The following is a 21,096-nucleotide window of genomic DNA, read 5'->3' as shown; positions in this document are numbered from 1 at the left end:
GGGGGAGAGTTGGTAGGTCTGGGAGGGGGGAGAGTTGGTAGGTCTGGGAGGGGGAGAGTTGGTAGGTCTGGGAGGGGGGAGAGTTGGTAGGTCTGGGAGGGGGGAGAGTTGGTAGGTCTGGGAGGGGGAGAGTTGGTAGGTCTGGGAGGGGGAGAGTTGGTAGGTCTGGGAGGGGGAGAGTTGGTAGGTCTGGGAGGGGGGAGAGTTGGTAGGTCTGGGAGGGGGGAGAGTTGGTAGGTCTGGGAGGGGGGAGAGTTGGTAGGTCTGGGAGGGGGAGAGTTGGTAGGTCTGGGAGGGGGAGAGTTGGTAGGTCTGGGAGGGGGGGAGAGTTGGTAGGTCTGGGAGGGGGGAGAGTTGGTAGGTCTGGGAGGGGGAGAGTTGGTAGGTCTGGGAGGGGGAGAGTTGGTAGGTCTGGGAGGGGGAGAGTTGGTAGGTCTGGGAGGGGGAGAGTTGGTAGGTCTGGGAGGGGGAGAGTTGGTAGGTCTGGGAGGGGGAGAGTTGGTAGGTCTGGGAGGGGGGAGAGTTGGTAGGTCTGGGAGGGGGGAGAGTTGGTAGGTCTGGGAGGGGGAGAGTTGGTAGGTCTGGGAGGGGGGAGAGTTGGTAGGTCTGGGAGGGGGGAGAGTTGGTAGGTCTGGGAGGGGGGAGAGTTGGTAGGTCTGGGAGGGGGGAGAGTTGGTAGGTCTGGGAGGGGGGAGAGTTGGTAGGTCTGGGAGGGGGAGAGTTGGTAGGTCTGGGAGGGGGGAGAGTTGGTAGGTCTGGGAGGGGGAGAGTTGGTAGGTCTGGGAGGGGGGAGAGTTGGTAGGTCTGGGAGGGGGAGAGTTGGTAGGTCTGGGAGGGGGGAGAGTTGGTAGGTCTGGGAGGGGGGAGAGTTGGTAGGTCTGGGAGGGGGAGAGTTGGTAGGTCTGGGAGGGGGAGAGTTGGTAGGTCTGGGAGGGGGGAGAGTTGGTAGGTCTGGGAGGGGGGAGAGTTGGTAGGTCTGGGAGGGGGAGAGTTGGTAGGTCTGGGAGGGGGGAGAGTTGGTAGGTCTGGGAGGGGGGAGAGTTGGTAGGTCTGGGAGGGGGGAGAGTTGGTAGGTCTGGGAGGGGGAGAGTTGGTAGGTCTGGGAGGGGGAGAGTTGGTAGGTCTGGGAGGGGGAGAGTTGGTAGGTCTGGGAGGGGGGAGAGTTGGTAGGTCTGGGAGGGGGAGGGAGAGTTGGTAGGTCTGGGAGGGGGAGAGTTGGTAGGTCTGGGAGGGGGAGAGTTGGTAGGTCTGGGAGGGGGAGAGTTGGTAGGTCTGGGAGGGGGGAGAGTTGGTAGGTCTGGGAGGGGGAGAGTTGGTAGGTCTGGGAGGGGGGAGAGTTGGTAGGTCTGGGAGGGGGGAGAGTTGGTAGGTCTGGGAGGGGGGAGAGTTGGTAGGTCTGGGAGGGGGGAGAGTTGGTAGGTCTGGGAGGGGGAGAGTTGGTAGGTCTGGGAGGGGGAGAGTTGGTAGGTCTGGGAGGGGGGGAGAGTTGGTAGGTCTGGGAGGGGGGAGAGTTGGTAGGTCTGGGAGGGGGGAGAGTTGGTAGGTCTGGGAGGGGGGAGTTGGTAGGTCTGGGAGGGGGAGTTGGTAGGTCTGGGAGGGGGAGTTGGTAGGTCTGGGAGGGGGGGAGTTGGTAGGTCTGGGAGGGGGAGTTGGTAGGTCTGGGAGGGAGGGGGAGGTGGTAGGTCTGGGAGGGAGGGGGAGGTGGTAGGTCTGGGAGGGAGGGGAGGTGGTAGGTCTGGGAGGGAGGGGGGAGGTGGTAGGTCTGGGAGGGAGGGGGAGGTGGTAGGTCTGGGAGGGAGGGGGAGGTGGTAGGTCTGGGAGGGAGGGGGAGGTGGTAGGTCTGGGAGGGAGGGGGAGGTGGTAGGTCTGGGAGGGAGGGGGAGGTGGTAGGTCTGGGAGGGAGGGGGAGGTGGTAGGTCTGTGAGGGAGGGGGTGAGGTGGTAGGTCTGGGAGGGAGGGGGAGGTGGTAGGTCTGGGAGGGAGGGGGAGGTGGTAGGTCTGGGAGGGAGGGGGAGGTGGTAGGTCTGGGAGGGAGGGGGAGGTGGTAGGTCTGGGAGGGAGGGGGAGGTGGTAGGTCTGGGAGGGAGGGGAGGTGGTAGGTCTGTGAGGGAGGGGTGAGGTGGTAGGTCTGGGAGGGAGGGGGAGGTGGTAGGTCTGGGAGGGAGGGGGAGGTGGTAGGTCTGGGAGGGAGGGGGAGGTGGTAGGTCTGGGAGGGAGGGGGAGGTGGTAGGTCTGGGAGGGAGGGGGAGGTGGTAGGTCTGTGAGGGAGGGGGAGGTGGTAGGTCTGGGAGGGAGGGGGAGGTGGTAGGTCTGGGAGGGAGGGGGAGGTGGTAGGTCTGGGAGGGAGGGGGAGGTGGTAGGTCTGGGAGGGAGGGGGAGGTGGTAGGTCTGGGAGGGAGGGGGAGGTGGTAGGTCTGGGAGGGAGGGGGAGGTGGTAGGTCTGGGAGGGAGGGGGAGGTGGTAGGTCTGGGAGGGAGGGGGGAGGTGGTAGGTCTGGGAGGGAGGGGGAGGTGGTAGGTCTGGGAGGGAGGGGGAGGTGGTAGGTCTGGGAGGGAGGGGGAGGTGGTAGGTCTGGGAGGGAGGGGAGGTGGTAGGTCTGGGAGGGAGGGGGAGGTGGTAGGTCTGGGAGGGGGGAGGTGGTAGGTCTGGGAGGGGGGAGGTGGTAGGTCTGGGAGGGGGGAGGTGGTAGGTCTGGGAGGGGGGAGGTGGTAGGTCTGGGAGGGGGGAGAGGTGGTAGGTCTGGGAGGGGGGAGGTGGTAGGTCTGGGGGGGAGGTGGTAGGTCTGGGAGGGGGGAGGTGGTAGGTCTGGGAGGGGGAGGAGGTGGTAGGTCTGGGAGGGGGAGGTGGTAGGTCTGGGAGGGGGAGGTGGTAGGTCTGGGAGGGGGGAGGTGGTAGGTCTGGGAGGGGGGAGGTGGTAGGTCTGGCAGGGGGGAGGTGGTAGGTCTGGGAGAGCGGAGTGTCTGGGAGAGCGGAGTGTCTGAGATAGCGGAGTGTCTGGGAGAGCGGAGTGTCTGGGAGAGCGGAGTGTCTGGGAGAGCGGAGTGTCTGGGAGAGCGGAGTGTCTGGGAGAGCGGAGTGTCTGGGAGAGCGGAGTGTCTGAGATAGTGGAGTGTCTGGGAGAGCGGAGTGTCTGGGAGGAGGGTTGGAGGCTCTGGGAGGGTGGAGGCTCTGGGAGGGTGGAGGCTCTGGGAGGGGAGTTGGAGGGTCTGAGAGGAAGATTGGAGGGTGGTGGAGGGTCTGTGAGAGTGGAGGATCTGGGAAGGGGTTGGTGGGTCTGCAAGGATCTGGGAGGATGTTCAGTGTGTCTGGGAGGGGAGGTTTGAATATTTCTGTAACAGTTTGATCCATAGGTGAGTGGGTTGTTCGTGTTTGTTAGTAGGCGTATTATATTTAAGGAAAGATGTGCATGATTTAATGCATTATCATATCATAGAATGTGTGATCGGAGTTGTAACTATGTGATAATAGTGTTGTGGTTCTGGAAACCGCATCCCTCCAAAGCAATAGCAACCATCATGCAGCGGTCCCTAGACAGTTATTCCATTAATATACGTTCAGATAGTCCCTTCCTTTTGTCTAGCAGGACAACGGGACAGTGCGTTGTGTGGATCTCATAGTTAGGTCTGATTATATCTCGATCGTCATTCCTACTCTTTTCCTCTTCTTCCTGAAATAAATCAAAGTAGACACTGCACTCAGACAGCCACCTGTAAAAAAAACACAGCCACACCCTCAAAATATGCGTCTTCGTGAAGGCCAACCATAGAAACAAACAATAAACAACCTCCACCCCCTGTGCAGGATGCATGAGGTGTGTTCTTTTCAACCCATTTCTGCATTTAATAATTATATCTATCTTTTTCTTCAACTCAATCCGACATACATAATTATATCCAAACTTTTCCCTCAATTCCCTGACACAGATCAGGGCTGGCACCGGGCATCCCCCCGCCTTTGATAGCCGCGAACACGATGATCGACAGTGGGCAAACCCGCGCGCTGGTCACGTGCTTAATGGTAGTCTAGCACATTCTGTATGGGACATGCTCAATGACGGGCGGACCCGCACGCTGACCACATGTACAATGGAGGACCCACACGCTGTGTACAATGGAGGACCCACGCGCACTGTACGGGACATGCTCGATGACGGGCGGACCCGCACGCTGACCACGTGTACAATGACGGAGTCGCGTGCAGCCCGTGATACTTTATCATCGTACAGAATGGGGCACGAATAACACACATCTTTGGTCAGGTCTGCGCATGGGGTTAGAATAATGTCTTACCGTCAATCTTCACTCACCACGACGGTAACAAATGTATCCTGAGGACGGCGGACATCCGCACCTCCACCTCGATGCAGCTGAAACCAGGCAGAGGCATGCTGTGCCGCATGGCGCACGTTCGGGCCGCGTGGCGCACCATGGAGCAAGCACATTTACCAGCGCCAACATTTACCAAGGGGAGTTTCACGGGGGGGGGGGAGGGGGGTCGCTGCCCCAGGATCCGTTGAGCTGAGGTTCTCGAGGTTGCAGCATGGTCGCCGGGACACGGCACGGGGTTCGGTGCAAACTGATTTATATCATGGGTTTCGGAGCGAGACGAACCCGCAGCTTGGAACCATCTGGCCGGAAGTGAAGTGGAGCCGTTTCCGGTCATGGCGGCCAGCCCGTGTGCTGGCCGGGGCCCAACCAGATCGCCCGATTCGGGTGACGACACATCGCTTCGGGTCATCGCCCCCACCCTGCACCACCGAATATATAAAAGGACGGGTCGCAGGACAGCAGGGAGAGTAGTTGTCATCGTTCGAGAGTCGTCACATCGTTCCTGCCCATCGTTCCTTTCTTCATTCCTGTCGTCTCGTTCTATCTGGCTTGGGATCGACAACCTACCCATTCGCCTGCTGGCTCTGCCCTTCTTTACCAATTCACCTGCAGGCTCCTCCCCTCTCTCTCCACCCATTGACTTTTGGCTCCACCCAAGTCCCCCCCTTCACACCCAAGGGTCGCATCTCGTTCTCTGGACTGACGATAGCCGCACGAGGTTAGAGACGACGCGCCAGCAGTCAGGGAGGTATCGCCCAGCGGAGAATCCCCCACCCAAAAAAAACGTATTGGTGGCTCAGTTGGGCAATCGTGAAAGGTATTGAGAGACCGTTGGCCTCATCTCCTCTCCTCCTTTTTCTCTTCAACTCCTCTTCATCGGGATGTGTGTGTGTGTGTGTGTGTGTGTGTGTGTGTGTGTGTGTGTGTGTGTGTGTGTGTGTGTGTGTGTGTGTGTGTGTGTGTGTGTGTGTGTGTGTGTGTCCTGGCACATAACTCTGCTCTGTGTCTGCTTTTGTAAGTTGCTTGTATTATTACTACACCTCTTACATTTCTTCCTATTCCTGCTTCAGACAACAATAAACAATCTTCACTGTGCCACATACCTTTCCTCGTCTGCCTGTTAATAAATCCTTTGTATAAATGTTCCCGGCTCGTTTTCGTCTTTTCTTCCATTGATCCAGCATGGTCCGTATTCAAACCTAGCCGGGACTTTATTTCCAACGATCCGTTCCTTTTGGCCGGTACGTCCTTGGCAGTGTCGCTCGGCTGCATGTGATCCGGTTCGGACAAGGCGTACTGAGGGCGTGTTCCCCGGTAATTAGATCAAGTGTTTAATTAGGTAACCCGATTAACCCAAAGACGGGATGACCCTAGATCACGCGGTTGAGTAATTGACATCCACGGTCGGTTAGCGACCCGCCGCGTCACGGAATTATCCGTGTACACGACGGCCTGCAATTCCGAGGAGTCTGGTGGGAACTCGAGATAGCTTCCCCCCCGTGGTCTTTTCACTCGATCCCCGACAAAATCCTCACTGTTTAAATTCACAGACCTGTGTTTGTGTGTTTGTCGTGCTACTCTTCCAGTTCTGGCCTGATTACATGCAGACTTCCTCCAGAGGATCAGTGTAATCCTAATTCATGTTCAGGGGGGTTTTTGTTGTTGTTTTTAATTTTTGAAGTGCTATTGTGGGCTGGGTAATTATAGATCGATGTAAATGTGTGTCATGTCGTGCATCCTCCAGGTGGGGGGTGTTACAAGTCTCCACCATTGACAGTACATTATTCCTGTCCCCACGATTTCCAGTGCAGAGGTGTTTTGAATTAAAAGCAGTCGATATGTTTTTACTTCATGCACATAAATTCATGGGTTATTAATTGATTTTTGCGAACAGAGCTGTCAGTTGCCTATACACCGTCCAAACATAGGTATGCATCAGAAGAACGTATTGCGTCCTTGGAACAAGATCACCCGCAGGGTTGGTGCTCTGTTTGTAAATATAGTAAAATGGACATGCTCATCACAAGCACAGCATATCTGGCGGCCATCTTTGACTGTGTGTCATGATGGCACGTACACGTCACAGTACTGCGGTGGAATGTTTTGCGATTTACAGCACAAATTACGGAGCCGGGGTAAAAGAACGTGGTTTTGGCTTCCACAAAGCGAGTCGTGATTATTTACGAGTTGTGTGATGATCCGTTTCGTATTCATTCATTATGAACTTGATTTGCATGGTAGGTAGGCCTCGCAGCTATTATTGTCAACATGACTGATTGGATGGAATCCAGTGGGACTGTGATTGTATTTATTTGTTTCGAGCTTCTGGCTGCTTGGCTGAATAATTTCTGGAAGCACGGCTGGACCACTGATGCAATGCCCCCATTACCAACACGACGGTACTCATTTCACCGACCTCGGAAGGATGGCAGGCCGAGTGAACCCCCCTGGTGTTAATTCAATGTATTATAGGGGTTTGAACTCGAGACCCTAAAATCTTAAGCCAGCCACCATTTATTAGATGTCTGAACTATACTCTGGTACTGGGAGTGCTGTGAGATGTGGTGATACTATCTCCGACTTGTGGAGATCGTCAGGAATGTGTACTGGCCCCCACACTTTTCAACGCTTGTATGGACTGGATTCTGGGGAGGATGTCGGAGAGATCAAGCTGTGGTGCATCCTTTGGGAATGTCAAGATTTCTGACCTTGATTTTGCAGATGATGCAGTCATCTTTGTGGAGACTGGGTATCCTTTTGGGGGCCCTTGAGGTAATCTAATGATGTTGGTAATCTAATGATCGATCCATCCATTGGGACGATACTCTGTGCAGAGTGTTGGTGCTGCCTAAGCAGTCTCCTTGGCTATTGGGCACATTCCTGGATGGGTCGCCACTCCAACACAGGATACCAGCAAGTTGGCACTCGTTTTGCTAACCTCGGAAGGAATGACAGACGGAGTCAACCCCACCTGGTGTTAATTCAACAGCCGAGTGGGATTTGAAGTCAGGATCCTAGGATCCCAAGCCCACCACCCTAACCATTAAGCCAACACCAGGCATAATATAATGATGTAGGTAATCTGGGTATGGTTGGAGTGGACCTTGTACGTGCCTGAGGAATAAGGTAAAGGCAGCAAGAAAGTTGTCTCGGCTGGAGCTTCGGGAAGCAATGCAGGATCGGAATGTTTGGAGAAATCTGATCATGAATGTCACCAGAAGTTGGCCATGACTTGATGGAACTAGATATCTGAAGAATGAAGTTGTGAGGATATCGGTGAAATATCCTGTATGAGATTGAGGACTTGCCAGCATCACTGTGTACTTTGTTGACCATTACCATGCTGCAATCTTTTACTTGCCACATCACGGCTGGCAAAAGTGCTGTCGACTTGACGTTCTCCTTTGAAGGGCAACCTGTGACAATATAAGTGGTGGAAGTGAAGAGCAAGTTGCTCATGTTATGCCTGTGTTCCATTTCTTTATTAATGTAGAATACAATATATCCAATGAAAAATGAACTCGGGGAAACGGACATTTATTGTCTTCCATTGAAAATGCAAACTGCATTGTCTCAAAACATAGTCATTGAAGGTCTAAACGTGACAACATTAAATTATAATTTTACAAAAGGTTGAGAAATATTCAAATCCAAATTAAAATGGGGGGAGGATACAAAAAAAAATTGAGGAATGGCAATGAGGAAAAAACAACACAGATAAAGTAAACAATCAATGAAACAATGCAGTCTTTCCATTGCATCAAGGTGGAAGAATTTCTGGTGAGTAAATGTAAGAAAGTATTTAGTAGTTCACAAATTCAAAATACCTTCATTTTCCAATTCTCTAAATGTAGCCCTGAAGCTACACCATATATTTCCTAACACAATTTCCTGAGAGTCACATGTTGACTCATTGTTGGTTGATTTAGTAACAGTTTAGGGGTCAGGGCAAGACTGCTGGATGTTTAATGCATCACGAAGCATGATATCCCGAAGACGCCACAAGGCCTGTGCCATGCAAGAATGAGCTCCCTTGCTTGGCAGCCAGTGTACTGGCAAACGTGCCTCTTGCTCGCGAGATAGTGGCACATCCTCGCGCCGGGCTGTGGCAAAGAGGGGAGAGCAATGTACTTGCTGCGTAACATTTTCAACCCATCACCATAGGCAGATTTAAATGCATAGAGTTGAATGCTATGTTAAGTCAAGTGTATCAAAGTGATGAGGATGGAGAAAGATGCAAAACACAAAGTTTGTGAGATGCATCGTAATGCATGATGCATTAAACAAGGAAAAAAAGACATAAAATGTCATAGCCCCTGTTGTTTTAGTAATTTTACTGTGTGGAGTTAAATGGCTGCCCCATATTTATTTACAACTAAAATGGCTGCCAGTCGACCAGTCAGCCATCTTTGATCAGATCACAAAATACAGTTAGATGCAAGTGTATTCCATTGTGTACTGCGCTCGTGCCAAGTTTGAACAAAATCAGACAATGCATGTCTGAGAAATGGTTGGGGACATGTTTACGTAACTAAATGGCCGCCAGTCAGCCATTTTGGGTCTAATCTCGGTAACAACAAAAAAATGACGTGCATATGTTCGCCATCATTCTTTATCTGTTTGCCAAGTTTGATCAACATCACTACAATTACCCACCAAGCCACTGGTCATAAAACCATATGCAGATACAAACACAAAAATGCCAATACAATACTGTAATTGCTATCCAGTCAAGAAGCCTCACCTGTGAAAGTGTGCTGCCAGCGGCTCACTGATCGTCCATCCTTGTTCAGAGACTCGATGTAACGGACGTATGCTTCTGAGTGCAATAGCCGCTGTGGACGTGGAGGCACAGTCACGAACATCGGCACCGAGGGGGCCATGAGGCTGCCTGTCTGGCCTGTCTGGCTTGTCTGGGGAGCCGGGTATGGAGGTGGAGGTGGAGGCTGAGTGGCATATGCCCCCAATTGCCCAATGTGAGCATGAATCAAGGCAGTGGGAGATTTGGATGGGAAGGGATTGAGAGAGGGGAAGATAAGGCATGCTTATATACATCCAAAAATGTGAAGGGATGGAAAACCATGGAAGGATAATTCACTTTTAAGAAAATGGATTAAAGGCTCACCCAAAATTTTATCTCTACTGTCTACATGGTAACTATTAAAGTTTAAAAGGCATGTTGCATGAAAACGTCACTTTTAAATATGGATTTGTGTCATGATGATAATCCTTTTCCCAGTGGAATAATGACAAATGTCATAATAAAGACTATTCATAAAAATTTCAGAGTTTCAATAATGGTGCCAGGTTTTCAAAAGTTACCTGAAAACATGCTGAATGAGGTTCACAGAGACTGACATAACATGAGGAATATACAGTAATTAGAATAGGAGATTATCTGAAGGCAAGAGTGAGCTCGCAAGATCCGTCAAGAGGAAGTGATTGAAGCATAGACTCCTATAGAGAAGGACTGGAACCTCACGATCTCGGGGTTTGCAACTTGAGTCTGAAGGATTCACTTGAGTCCGGGGCTAAAATGACTTCTAGAAGGGCTGGAGACACGATCTCGGGAGCCATTTTGGGGTTTTTGAGGACGGCGAGTTCAATAATGTCATTTTCAACACCACCTGAGGTCATCTTCAAGGTCAAAAGGTCATATTTCAAGGTCAAATTACTGAATTTTGGTATTTTTTGCCCGTTTTTGTTTCTAACTCAGAGGAAAACTTTTGTAAAGTCTATGACAAAACATGACATTGTGCACCTACTGCACCTACTTACTGATTTCTATCATCGTTAACTTATGTATGTTTTGTTTGTTTCTCTTTCAGAAACTGTCCAGCTGGTGATCTCACAGGATCTTTGTGTTGTTTCCTGCTTGGTGATAATATGCCATGTCGTTGCAGCTGCTTTGGTTGTTGAGGAAACTATGATGGGACGCCTTATGTAAAGGTCATATACTTCCCAAAATATCCTGAGGAGAGGGAGAGATGGATATTGGCAATGCCAAATGAGAAAGAAAGCTTGAGGTGCTTAAAGGAGATATATATATATATATATATATATATATATATATATATATATATATATATATATATATGTATATATATATATATGTATATATATATATATATATATATATATATATATATATATATATATATATATATATTTGTGAGACACATTTCAATTGTGATTGGATGTCAGTTAGGGGAGGCAAACGACCAAAAGAACCCCCATCAATATTTCCTTTAGTACTGAAATCAGCTTTGAAGCAGGTGACCTCAACACCACGCCCAACATCATCTATGTCAGAATCAAGAGCTAAGAAGATGCAGGCAGCTGATGAGGCTGCAGACAATATCCAAGATTTCGACCACTTCTGTGCTAAAACCAGCTCCTATTTTCCTGGCTTTAACGTCATAAAAGACCAGGAAAACCTTTACCTATCAAGAACTGATGCTTCTGGACAAACTGTCAAGCAGTTCTTTCATTTCCAACAAGTTCACTCACCTTTTGGATTTCTATTCTTGAATAGAGTTGAGAAAGATGGCATTGAGGTGCCCAAACGACTTTTTCCTTTGCAGAAGAACAGCCTGCTCTCAAAATGGTCCCAGATTAGATCCATAACTGACCAGGTAAACATCTATAAATGCACAAGCAAGGAAATTCTTCAGCTTGTAATAAGCCGTTTCTCAGCTATCCATCTGCGCGACGAATCCAGACAGCCTTGGACAGCAGACTGTACAAGTTTCACTAGGCTGGAGCAGGCCTGCCAAATTATATCTACCTGCGCATGGCAAGGCGGTGGTGGTCGTAAGCTGAAGCTAACTCAGCAAACTGCTGAAGCCTTCACTGTGTCCACACGTAATAATGTGGATGCTGCCAAATTGCTTCTGGCAGAGAAAGACTTTGACTACGTTCTTCCTCCTATATTGGCAGATGAAGCCTTGGAAAAGTTTTTCGGCCAAGCCAGGCAAAGAAGCGGTGGAAACTTCTACATTGACGTAGTTGACATTATGGCTGCAGCTAAAATTGTAAATTTGCAAACACTCATTAAGCATGACATTATGCCCGAATCTAGTTCTCGTGTAATTGATTGTGACAAGAACTGTACAACTTCCATAAATCCAGATGAGCGACGTGAACTCATTGACGAGATTACTCCTCAAGACACTCAGGATCTCTTGGGGTCTGACGATGCCCTTAAGCATAAAGTAGTTTATTTGGCCGGACACCTTGTTCATAAATATGGCGATAGCACTAGTATGGAGGAGATCATTGATGATGAAGATGGTAACGAGGTGTCATCTGAGTTTCTAGAAAATTTGAATAGAGGTGGATTGAGTGTGCTGACTATGTCAACCGTCTTTTTGTACATAATGCCTATAATTTGTATGACAACACTAAAATGCGTTGCCGATTTCATTTTGCTGAGCTGTTATCCTCTGTAGATGCACCTTTAGCTCGTAGTAATGCTGCATGTACTACTTTAGCTAACATTCTATTGAAAGCTCATGTCCTCAATGTAAGTGACAAAGAAAAAGCTTTGGGATGCCTCAGGAGGAAAGAAAAGCTCTCCAACTAGTGATAGACATAGACATAGTTGTAATAGGCATAATGGTGTGACATGCATATAATGTTTATGTAAAACGATATATGACAATAAATATCAAAGTTTGACAGCTCTACACACTTGCATCTTATTACAATCAGCCATCTCTCACCGTTTATGAGTTAGACACAAAAACGGGCAAAAAAATACCAAAATTCAGTAATTTCACCTTGAAATATGACCCTTTTGACCTTGAAGATGACCTCAGGTGGTGTTGAAAATGATACTATTGAACTCGCCGTCCTCAAAAACCCCTACATGGATCCCAAGATCATGTCTCTAGCCCTTCTAGAAGTCATTTTAGCCCCGGACTCAAGTGAATCCTTCAGACTCAAGTTACAAACCCCGAGCATGGGAGGTTCCAGTCCTTCTCTATACGAGTCTATGGATTGAAGACAAAAGCAATAAAAAATATCTTTTTTTTTTAATTACTTTGTTAAAATTCAGTAACAATAATTTGAAACGAATTGATAATAATGAGCGATAATATTATTGATAATATGGCGATCGATAATTTGTGTCAAAAGGATTACCACTTTGTTAAAATTCAGTAATAATGATCTGAAACAAATAGATAATAATGATTGATAATATCATTCTTGATAATATAGCGATTGATAATGATTTGTGCCAAGAGGATTACCTATTGGTGTATGGTCAGGAGCTAGATCTGGAGGTAATGGTAATTGACAATACAGACTGATGATTGAATTACCTGATACATGGATACTTTATCATTGCAAACTTTAACCTCCAAAATCTGCTTTTGGTATCCAAGGCCACCTCCTCCTCTTGGGACAATTTTTTTTTAACCCTAATTTGAGTTGTTTGTTTTTTAATAGCGAACGCAGTGAGCTTCATACTTAACGCGTGCACGTGAGAGAATAGGAAAAAAACAACAACAACAACAACAACAACAACAACAACAACAACAACACACTACCATGGCAATTGTGAATCCGTGTCGTTGGCTATGACCCTTTTGCTTCCGTTTTTTGTTTTTTGCTTCTGGTTTTTTTGTTTCCGGTTTTTGTCATGGGGAATGATGCATGCCGGGAGATCATGACCGAAAGTGTTTATTTATTTATTCAATTATTTTTTTCCCAAAGTTAATTTTATACTTCCGAAAGTGATTTTTTTTCATGACAGAAAGTGTTTATTTTTTTGTATTTAACATTATCGGGAGTGATTTTGAAACTCTTTCCGGAACTTTTAATTTCTTTTATTCTTGACCAGAAGTGATCGTTTATTTATTTATTTATTCAATTATTTTTTTCCCAAAGTTAATTTTAATAAAGATATCTCCCGCATCATCAAAAAATAATTGTTAATCGTGATTTACATTATTTGATCGCTGATCCCGAATCCAGGCCGAAGTAACCAGAAATTGCGTCAAAATCATCAGCTGTGTGGCGCTGACATGTACCACGGTATAGTTGGCAAGTATACGGTTGTGAACAAGTTTTATGTAAAGTCAGAAGCGAATGTAAGAAGAATTCTACGTTCGCTTCTCGGCTTTGCCAATTCCATATGAGCGAATGCAGTGAGCTTCATACTTAACGCGTGCATATGAGAGAATAGGAAACAACAACAAAACAACAACAACAACAACAACAACACGATACCCCTGGCTATTTGGAATCTGTGTCGTTAGCTATCACCTTTTGCTTCCGGTTGTTTTTAAACGCTGTGCGGTGTATAAACACGATTGCGTTTTATTTCTATCTTGTGAATATTACTTAACGCGTGCACATGGGAGAATAGGAAACAACAACAACAACAACACACTACCATGGCAATTGTGAATCCGTGTCGTTGGCTATGACCCTTTTGCTTCCGTTTTTTTTTTTTTGCTTCTGTTTTTTTTTTTTTGTTTCCGGTTTTTGTCATGGGGAATGATGCATGCTGGGAGATAAAGGCATCGTCGGAGACATGAAAGACCCAAATAATATCAGACATGGTGTATATTTCCTCCACTGATTTTAATAAAGATATCTCCCGCATCATCAAAAAATAATTTTTAATCGTGATTTACGTTATTTGATCGCGGATTCCGAATCCAGGCCGAAGTAACCGGAAATTGCGTATACAGTTGTGAACAAGTTCTAGGTAAAGTCAGAAGCGAATGCAAGAAGAATTCTACGTTCACTTCTAGTATTTATATTTTTATGAGATCCTGTTCTAGGCGGTGTAGTTGTTGTGAAGGTAATGTTGAGGTAATATTTATTTTTTTAGATGAGATCCTGTTCTAGGCGGTGTAGTTGTTGTTGTGAAGGTAATGTAGAGGTATAATGTTGAGGTAATATTAATTTTTTGAGATGAGATCCTGTTCTAGGCTGTATAGTTGTCGTTGTGAAGGTAATGTTGAGGATTTTTTTTTTCAGATGAGATCCTGTTCTCGGCGGTGTAGTTGTTGTTGTGAAGGTAATGTTGAGGTAATATTTATTTTTGCAGATGAGATCCTGTTCCAGGCAGTGTAGTTGTTGTGAAGGTAATGTTAAGGTAATATTTATTTTTTCATAGCAAAAAGACTGTTTAATTTGATATATTTAAGAAGCGAATGTAAGAAGAATGCTATGTTCGCTTCTTGGCTTTGCCTATTCCATATTAATTGGAAATTAATTTAATGTAAATTTATTAACAGTCAAATCTGATTGGACGTTCTTCACTGATGCGTCATCACCTCCCAATGGTCTAGGTAGGAGGAGTCTGTTCAGTGTTCAGCTCTACAAATTGGAGGTTGCAGAGTCTGAGGCGGAGCCGCTAAGGTTGTTGTAGAATCTTCTTCATAACCATCCGTGATCATGAGACGAGTTAGTGTTCCTCTTCTTCTTTGCACAAATAAGCAAAGCGAGTTGACAAACTCTTTTTGCCGACATAACATGGGGTCCGTGGAATACCTATTCTCTCATAGCTATTTACTCACTCGTAATGTAAGTTTGTGGTTTTATGCTGTGAAGCAATGCTTGTGTGTGAAGCATGGAAGAATAAAACGACTTTTGAAATGATGTATGAATGATGTATGTATCATGTAGAATGAATGGTGTATGTATAAAAGAGGCCTTTTGCGCAAGTGCTGTGTGTGCGTTGACAGTGATTCGGTTTGGTTCGCTGGGCACTTTTCACCCGTCATTGCTAATGCGAAATGTGCAATTCAAATCGTCTTTTAAACATAATTTTCAGCATTTCGACAAAAGAGTGGAAATTTCAGAATGGTTAACCATAATTGTTCTGTTCCTAAATGCAAACTAGACTCATGGAAATATCGGAATATGAGAAATATCCTTGATTGAGAGGTGTTTGGTTCATACAATTTCCTGTTAGTACATTCTAATGTCAGTCGTGGAAATACACACACGGACGCTTCAACTTTTAGCAATAGATGCAAAAATCTCGGCCAATTTATCTTGTGGCTCCAGAACCAAACAAACAATATATTTATAACAGCCCTCACAGCACAGCACCTGCAGCTCCCACGTCCCCTCCCAACATGATTAATTGTAAATATTTGGGGGATGGGGGATGGAGGGGTGTTTTAGCACACCACCGGTCGACATGGTTGGTAGTTTGCAGTACGAGCAGTGGCCCATTCAGCAAGCTGAGAAAGTTCTCCAAGTCTTTCATGCAAAGGCACAGACAGCCCTTTCTCTGGGGTCCTTTTCCAAGTATTTTCAGCTTCTTTCTGAGCCAATCCAAGTCACAATCTTTATCCCGGACACAATACATTTTATTTTGTCCCAAACTCTCCAGCTTCCTGGAGTTTCTGCACATGCGCATTGAGAATTTTGGGGGCAGAATACATAATTTTGAAAGTACCATATTACCAGAGGTGAAGGCATAAATACAGAGGAGCCTTGTTGTAAGGAACAACTGTTTACAAGTAATTTTATTTTAATGTATTTCACTTTTTGTGGACAATCCCATTTAACAGCAGCTGTTCACCACCATCTCAAATCACCCCCCATCCGAACCCATGATCTTTTCTACACCCGATAAACTACCTCCCACCCCCCCCCCCCAATAATTTACTTATGTATCTATCTTGTCCACCCCTTGCGTTCTCCCCTAACCCTCATCGTTACCTGCATCACTTGTTTGACCGTTTATTACGGGTAAGTTGGATATGCGTGTCAAACCATAAAATGCGAAATATGGAATATTTTCAATTTTAAAAATAAAATCATGAATTCCTTGTGTCCAATGAGCCAAAAACAATCAACTGAGCACATAAGAGGAATCAAGTAAAACACACATTGATGGCAAGTTCATCAAGCACCATCACTAACATTAATTTAATGTCTATTTCCTCAATAATTCTCATGTTCGATGCATATTTTGTAGAAAGTATGAGTATTTAGCATAGACGGTTCAGTTTGAAGTAACGAGTTGAGAAAGATGTTTACGTAAATGACAAGTCTGGAGACGGCAATGGTTCACGAGCGGTATTTGATGATGGAGATTGTTTCAGAAGTCAAGGATGAGACAATGTGATAATTTTTGACCAAGTTATAAAAATGATCAACATGATGTAGTACGAGTGACAGGTTATAAGCTGCAAAATGTCGAAAACCTGGTTTCGTTCAACAACTTTCAAAATTTGACCCTTGCATAACCTTTAAAGGTCACAAAACAATGTTGTGGACATTAAAATAAGGAAACAGGATACGTGCTATAGCTTATTGGAGTTAGTTCGTCGAAGAAGGTCGAAAACCTCGTTCGATTCCCACAACTTTGAAAATTTGACCTTTGTGAACTTTAAAGGTCAAAGGTCAAGGATTATGACCTTTGGTGCAAAACTTCCTCTGGAACATTCCAGGAACAATATAACGTCATATAGGCTATATAGCATTTCGCACTCCTCAGATTATCCAACCTTTCATGAAATCAGCCTAAAAACAAACTTGAAGGGGGCGCCACGGGCAAGTTGTTCGAGATAGAGCAAAATAGTTTCAAGACTTTAGGTGGGGAATGACCTCAAGATTCTGCATAAAAAATATTGTCATCCTCGCTCTCAAAGTTTGGGCGGTCGTATGATTTTTATGTCAAAATTCACAATTTTCTAAGTTCGTGACCTTGTGACCTTGACCTTGGGATGAAAATGAAAAAAAAAAAAATCGAGCTCCGTAGGGCTATGCAGGTGCCATTGGGCTAACCAAATACCGAAACCCCTGTCAGATTCGACAAACCCCCAAGGAGAAGATGCAAATTGAAATCGGCTACCCCCTAAAAACACATGTTTTTTGGGTGTGGCTCCGCCCATAATGGGCGCACCATGCCCATTCTCAGGAAAACACAACTAGATCATGATATAAACCTCCCACCAAAATTTAGTCAGGATCGGCTCAAAACCCACGGAGCTATGCTCGGGACAGCCAGACAGACAGACACACACCAATAACGAATATAGTGGTCACTTATTTTTTCGTGAAAATATTTTTTCGTGAACCAATTATTAATTTCAGTATCATAAAAGGGCTTCATTGAAAAATACTTCGACTACAATGAGCAACTGGGTAAATCTTATTAAAATGGTGACATCCACATTCCACAACATCATGATAACACCCACGTTCCAAAAAGTGGCTCATTCTTGACTAGATTCTCACATGACGAAGGGATCTTTCTGACATCCGAATCACCCATGCGATGCACGGTGCTGAATGCTCTACGGATCATCTCCTCCTTCAAATGAGACGAGATGCTCCCTCGTCATCAGACCTTCTCTTTATAATTCTGCTCCGAAGGTTAATGTCACGGCATTCGTAAAGACAGCCCCACTTGCACAGTACAGAGACCCTCAAATCCTACTCAGTGGTACAGTACTAAATCCAGTTAAAACGTTCACCTACCTTGGCAGTTGCAAATGACAACACACTTGACGCTGAACTAGCTAACTGCATACGAGCTGCAGCAGTCGCCTTCAGTCACCTTTGCAGTCGAGTCGAATGTGGTCCGAAAAAGGTATCAGCATTAAATCTAAGTGTAAAGTCCACAAAGCACTCATCCTCACAATACTTCTCCACTCTGCTGAGACATGCACACCATATAAGCGGCATATCAAAAAGCTGCAGCAGTTCAGCGATGACCGATGTGGCAAATCCTCAGGATTGCCAGGCAAGAGCATATTACCAAAGCCGGAGTCCTTCAGCATGCTGGCATACCAAGCGTAGATACACTCCTCTTACAATTTCACTGGGTTGGGCTTATAGTCCGTATGGGTAAGGACACACGACCAAAAAGCAGTTTTCTATGGAGAACCTTCATCCAACGTTAGAGCAAGAGGTGATCAGCGGCTGCTGTACAAAGATGTGATCAAAAGGCATCTTATAGCAGCTGGTATTGGAGTTAACACTTGGGAAGAGTCAGCGGCGGATGAGGCATAACCTGGTCCGATATGGAGCATTACATGCTGAAGAAAACCACACCCAGGAGTGTTAGGAGCCATGAAGCTTTAATAAACCATGCCTCGGCTATCATCAGATGTGCACGATGTGAGCATCACTTATGAGCTCTCACCCTGCCTTCGTTCCCACAAAAATGCTTCCCCCTGTTGAACCTTTCTTCTCTTTTCATCACGTCATCATTGAAAATGACAGACAACCAACACACTACAACAACCAGTTCACAGAACTTATGTTTGTTATAAAGAGACTCCATTGTGAAATACTAAACACTTGAGAAAATAGTTGTCGGTCACTACCCTTGGTGCACTTACTTGTTGGTGTGGGAGATGTTCTTTTCTTTACTTTCAAGGCCAAGTTAAGTAAGAATGCCAAGTTTCCAGGATTGGCATCGACGCAGGTTTCAGCACCCTCTTTGGACAAAAAGCCAAACCTAATAGTAGTCTTGTGTGTAAAAGGTAGCCAGTCAAGTCTGTGTCTGGTACACATTCCCCTTCTGTACCTTCACTCCAAAAGGATTAGTCATGTTTGACACGATTTAATGCAGGAAAAGGTAAATATCTCAACACTGTCTTTACTGAAAAGATCAAGGTCCCCCAATCACTTCCTTCTCATACCCACCCTTTCCCCCCATTAAAGATTGCTCTGTCCAGCACAATGACTTCTCTCCCCCCCAAGGTTGAGTGAGAAGTTAGGAGTCAATCTCAACACCTCCTTCAGAAATTGTCCCACTGGCATTGGTTCGACAATCTTCAAGAAATGTGTTTAGCCCCTTTCATCTCCTGTTCCCTCACTTTTCTCCAAGTATTTCTGAGATAGTAACCTGCCTCTATCTTCGACGGTTGCAAAAGGCATACCGATTCACAAGAAGAGTTACAACTCTGAACCACTAATTTGCAGATCGATCAGCCTTCTCCTGATCTGTAAAACGACCAGTTCTTTTGAAACATCATAACCTTTGAACTTCGAACATCATAAGGATGGAATGCATCACTGCTGCAGACTTGAAACACAATCTTTTCAATGACTTGCTAATCTTTGATTATCAGTTCAGCTTCCACCCCAGCAATTCGACCATGGAGATGAATATAAAAAAAACACGACTAAGAAAAAAAAAAAAAAATATATATATATATATATATATATATATATATATATATATATATATATATATATATATATATATATATATATATATATATATATATATATATATATATATATGCAGGTGCTACATACATGACCCTTGCAAACGCTGGTAAAACTTGCACTTCTCAAACGAACAAAGCATTGAGTGTTACCACGCATAAGAGAACAGTCAAGATTACTTATGTGGTGTTCAAAAGCACAATCAGTATAAAATAAACAAAATCACCGAATCAAGCAGGCAGATGTTTGGCAAGCAGGAAAACTAGAAAATGAATGGGGTGCAGAATGTAATAGCAACACGTGAGGACAAATTTCACATGAAGACCAGAAGAGCATAAGGGGAAGAGAGTTGGAGAAGTGAATTCAAACCTGCGGATATCCTGAGCCAGCGCCTGAAGGGTGTGCAACGCCTCCGACACTGTGTCCCATCACACGCCCACCTGTCACATCCACAAAAAACACCACCTACATTCACTACATTGCATTTAAAAGGAGACGTTTAATCGCACCAAGATGTTTCTAAGATGACACCTACTCAAGAACATATCTTCCTAAATGCATACTGAAAACAGTGAGTCAGAAAGTTTGAGTGATACAAAGAAGAAAACATACATAACAAGAAAAAAGAGCAATCGGAGATTGCATTCCCTCACTAGGACTCCTTTTGTGTAGTTTTGTGTGGTGTATTTTGTGTACTGGTGTGTTACGTAATTAAAAAGGGACATAATTAGAACTGCCACTTTATAACTGCTGGCAGTGATGACCGGGTACCAAGATGTCCCGCTTTTGATGCAACCCCGCTTTGATCGGACACCCGACCCATGACTTTTTAAAATTATTTTTCATTTTTCAATTTAGGTTATAAAGTAGTGATGACCATCATTTTGCAGACTCTTTTGTGATCTTCGGTCATGTGAAATGGGGGTAGGAGCAATTTGCAGGGGCCAGTGACAACCCCTTCACACCCCACCCCCCATCCCCCACCCCAACTCAAACCCACTACGATCAGGTGGAGCTTCCACCTGATCCCATTCGAGGGACCGCACACACACTGATAAATCACCCTGCCTGTGAAACACCGGCATGACAGTTTATAGCTGGGTTGGGATTCGTACCCACGCAAGACATTTAGAGGCAAATGTGCGTACCTGCCAGCCCAGAGTTACACAGCACAATGTGAGGAAAAGAAAGCAAATGGCAGAAGTTCATGAAAAGGTAATTAAGGAAGAGTTACTGCTGGAAGCTCTGAAGCACAAATGAGACTTGCTACAACGAAGTGAGCCAGAAGTCGCATGGAGAGTTTCTTAATTTTGGGCAAAGATGTGAGTTGTATCCATAAATGGCCTGGTTCAGGTTTTTACCATTTTGGATAGCTCAACTCCTCGACGTTTTGTCTGTGCAAATATTATTACAATATATTTTCAAAAGCTTGGGGGTGGGGGTAGGAGGTGGTGGAGAAAATGTAAAATGAATAACAGTTCGACCCATAAGCAACCCATGAAATGATTTAGTTTTGCTCCAATTCACATCTTGCACCTACGTTTCATATATTCCTAGAGAGGTGAGATCATCAGGAACCCTGTAAAAGTAGTTTCATGACCATTTA

The 21,096-nt window shown here is 45.7% G+C and overlaps 1 protein-coding gene across 9 annotated transcripts in view; it reads right to left on the bottom strand.

Annotated features, from left to right (window-relative positions):
* Positions 1 to 7,849: 7,849 nt before the first annotated feature.
* The window catches only part of PBRM1 (polybromo 1), a 256,688-nt gene continuing 243,441 nt past the window's right edge, over positions 7,850 to 21,096 (bottom strand). For 7 of the 9 annotated variants that reach the window (XM_085898354.1, XM_085898359.1, XM_085898355.1 and 4 more), the window contains 3 exons: positions 19,860 to 19,930; positions 9,073 to 9,274; positions 7,850 to 8,431 (listed from right to left, as the gene is read on the bottom strand). In XM_085898354.1, coding sequence (XP_085754480.1) covers positions 8,265 to 8,431; positions 9,073 to 9,274; positions 19,860 to 19,930 — 440 coding nt within the window. In that variant the 3' untranslated portion in view covers positions 7,850 to 8,264. The remainder of the gene's footprint in view (positions 8,432 to 9,072; positions 9,275 to 19,859; positions 19,931 to 21,096) is intronic. The other 2 variants (XM_085898360.1, XM_085898362.1) reach the window with 1 other exon arrangement.

This window comes from Eptatretus burgeri, chromosome 10 (assembly GCF_056783735.1).
Source record: "Eptatretus burgeri isolate ZD-2024b chromosome 10, Ebu_testis_v1, whole genome shotgun sequence".
Taxonomy (NCBI): Eukaryota; Metazoa; Chordata; class Myxini; order Myxiniformes; family Myxinidae; genus Eptatretus; species Eptatretus burgeri.
The sequence above is the reverse complement of the archived record's forward strand: the minus strand, read 5'-3'. Positions and strand labels throughout refer to the sequence as shown.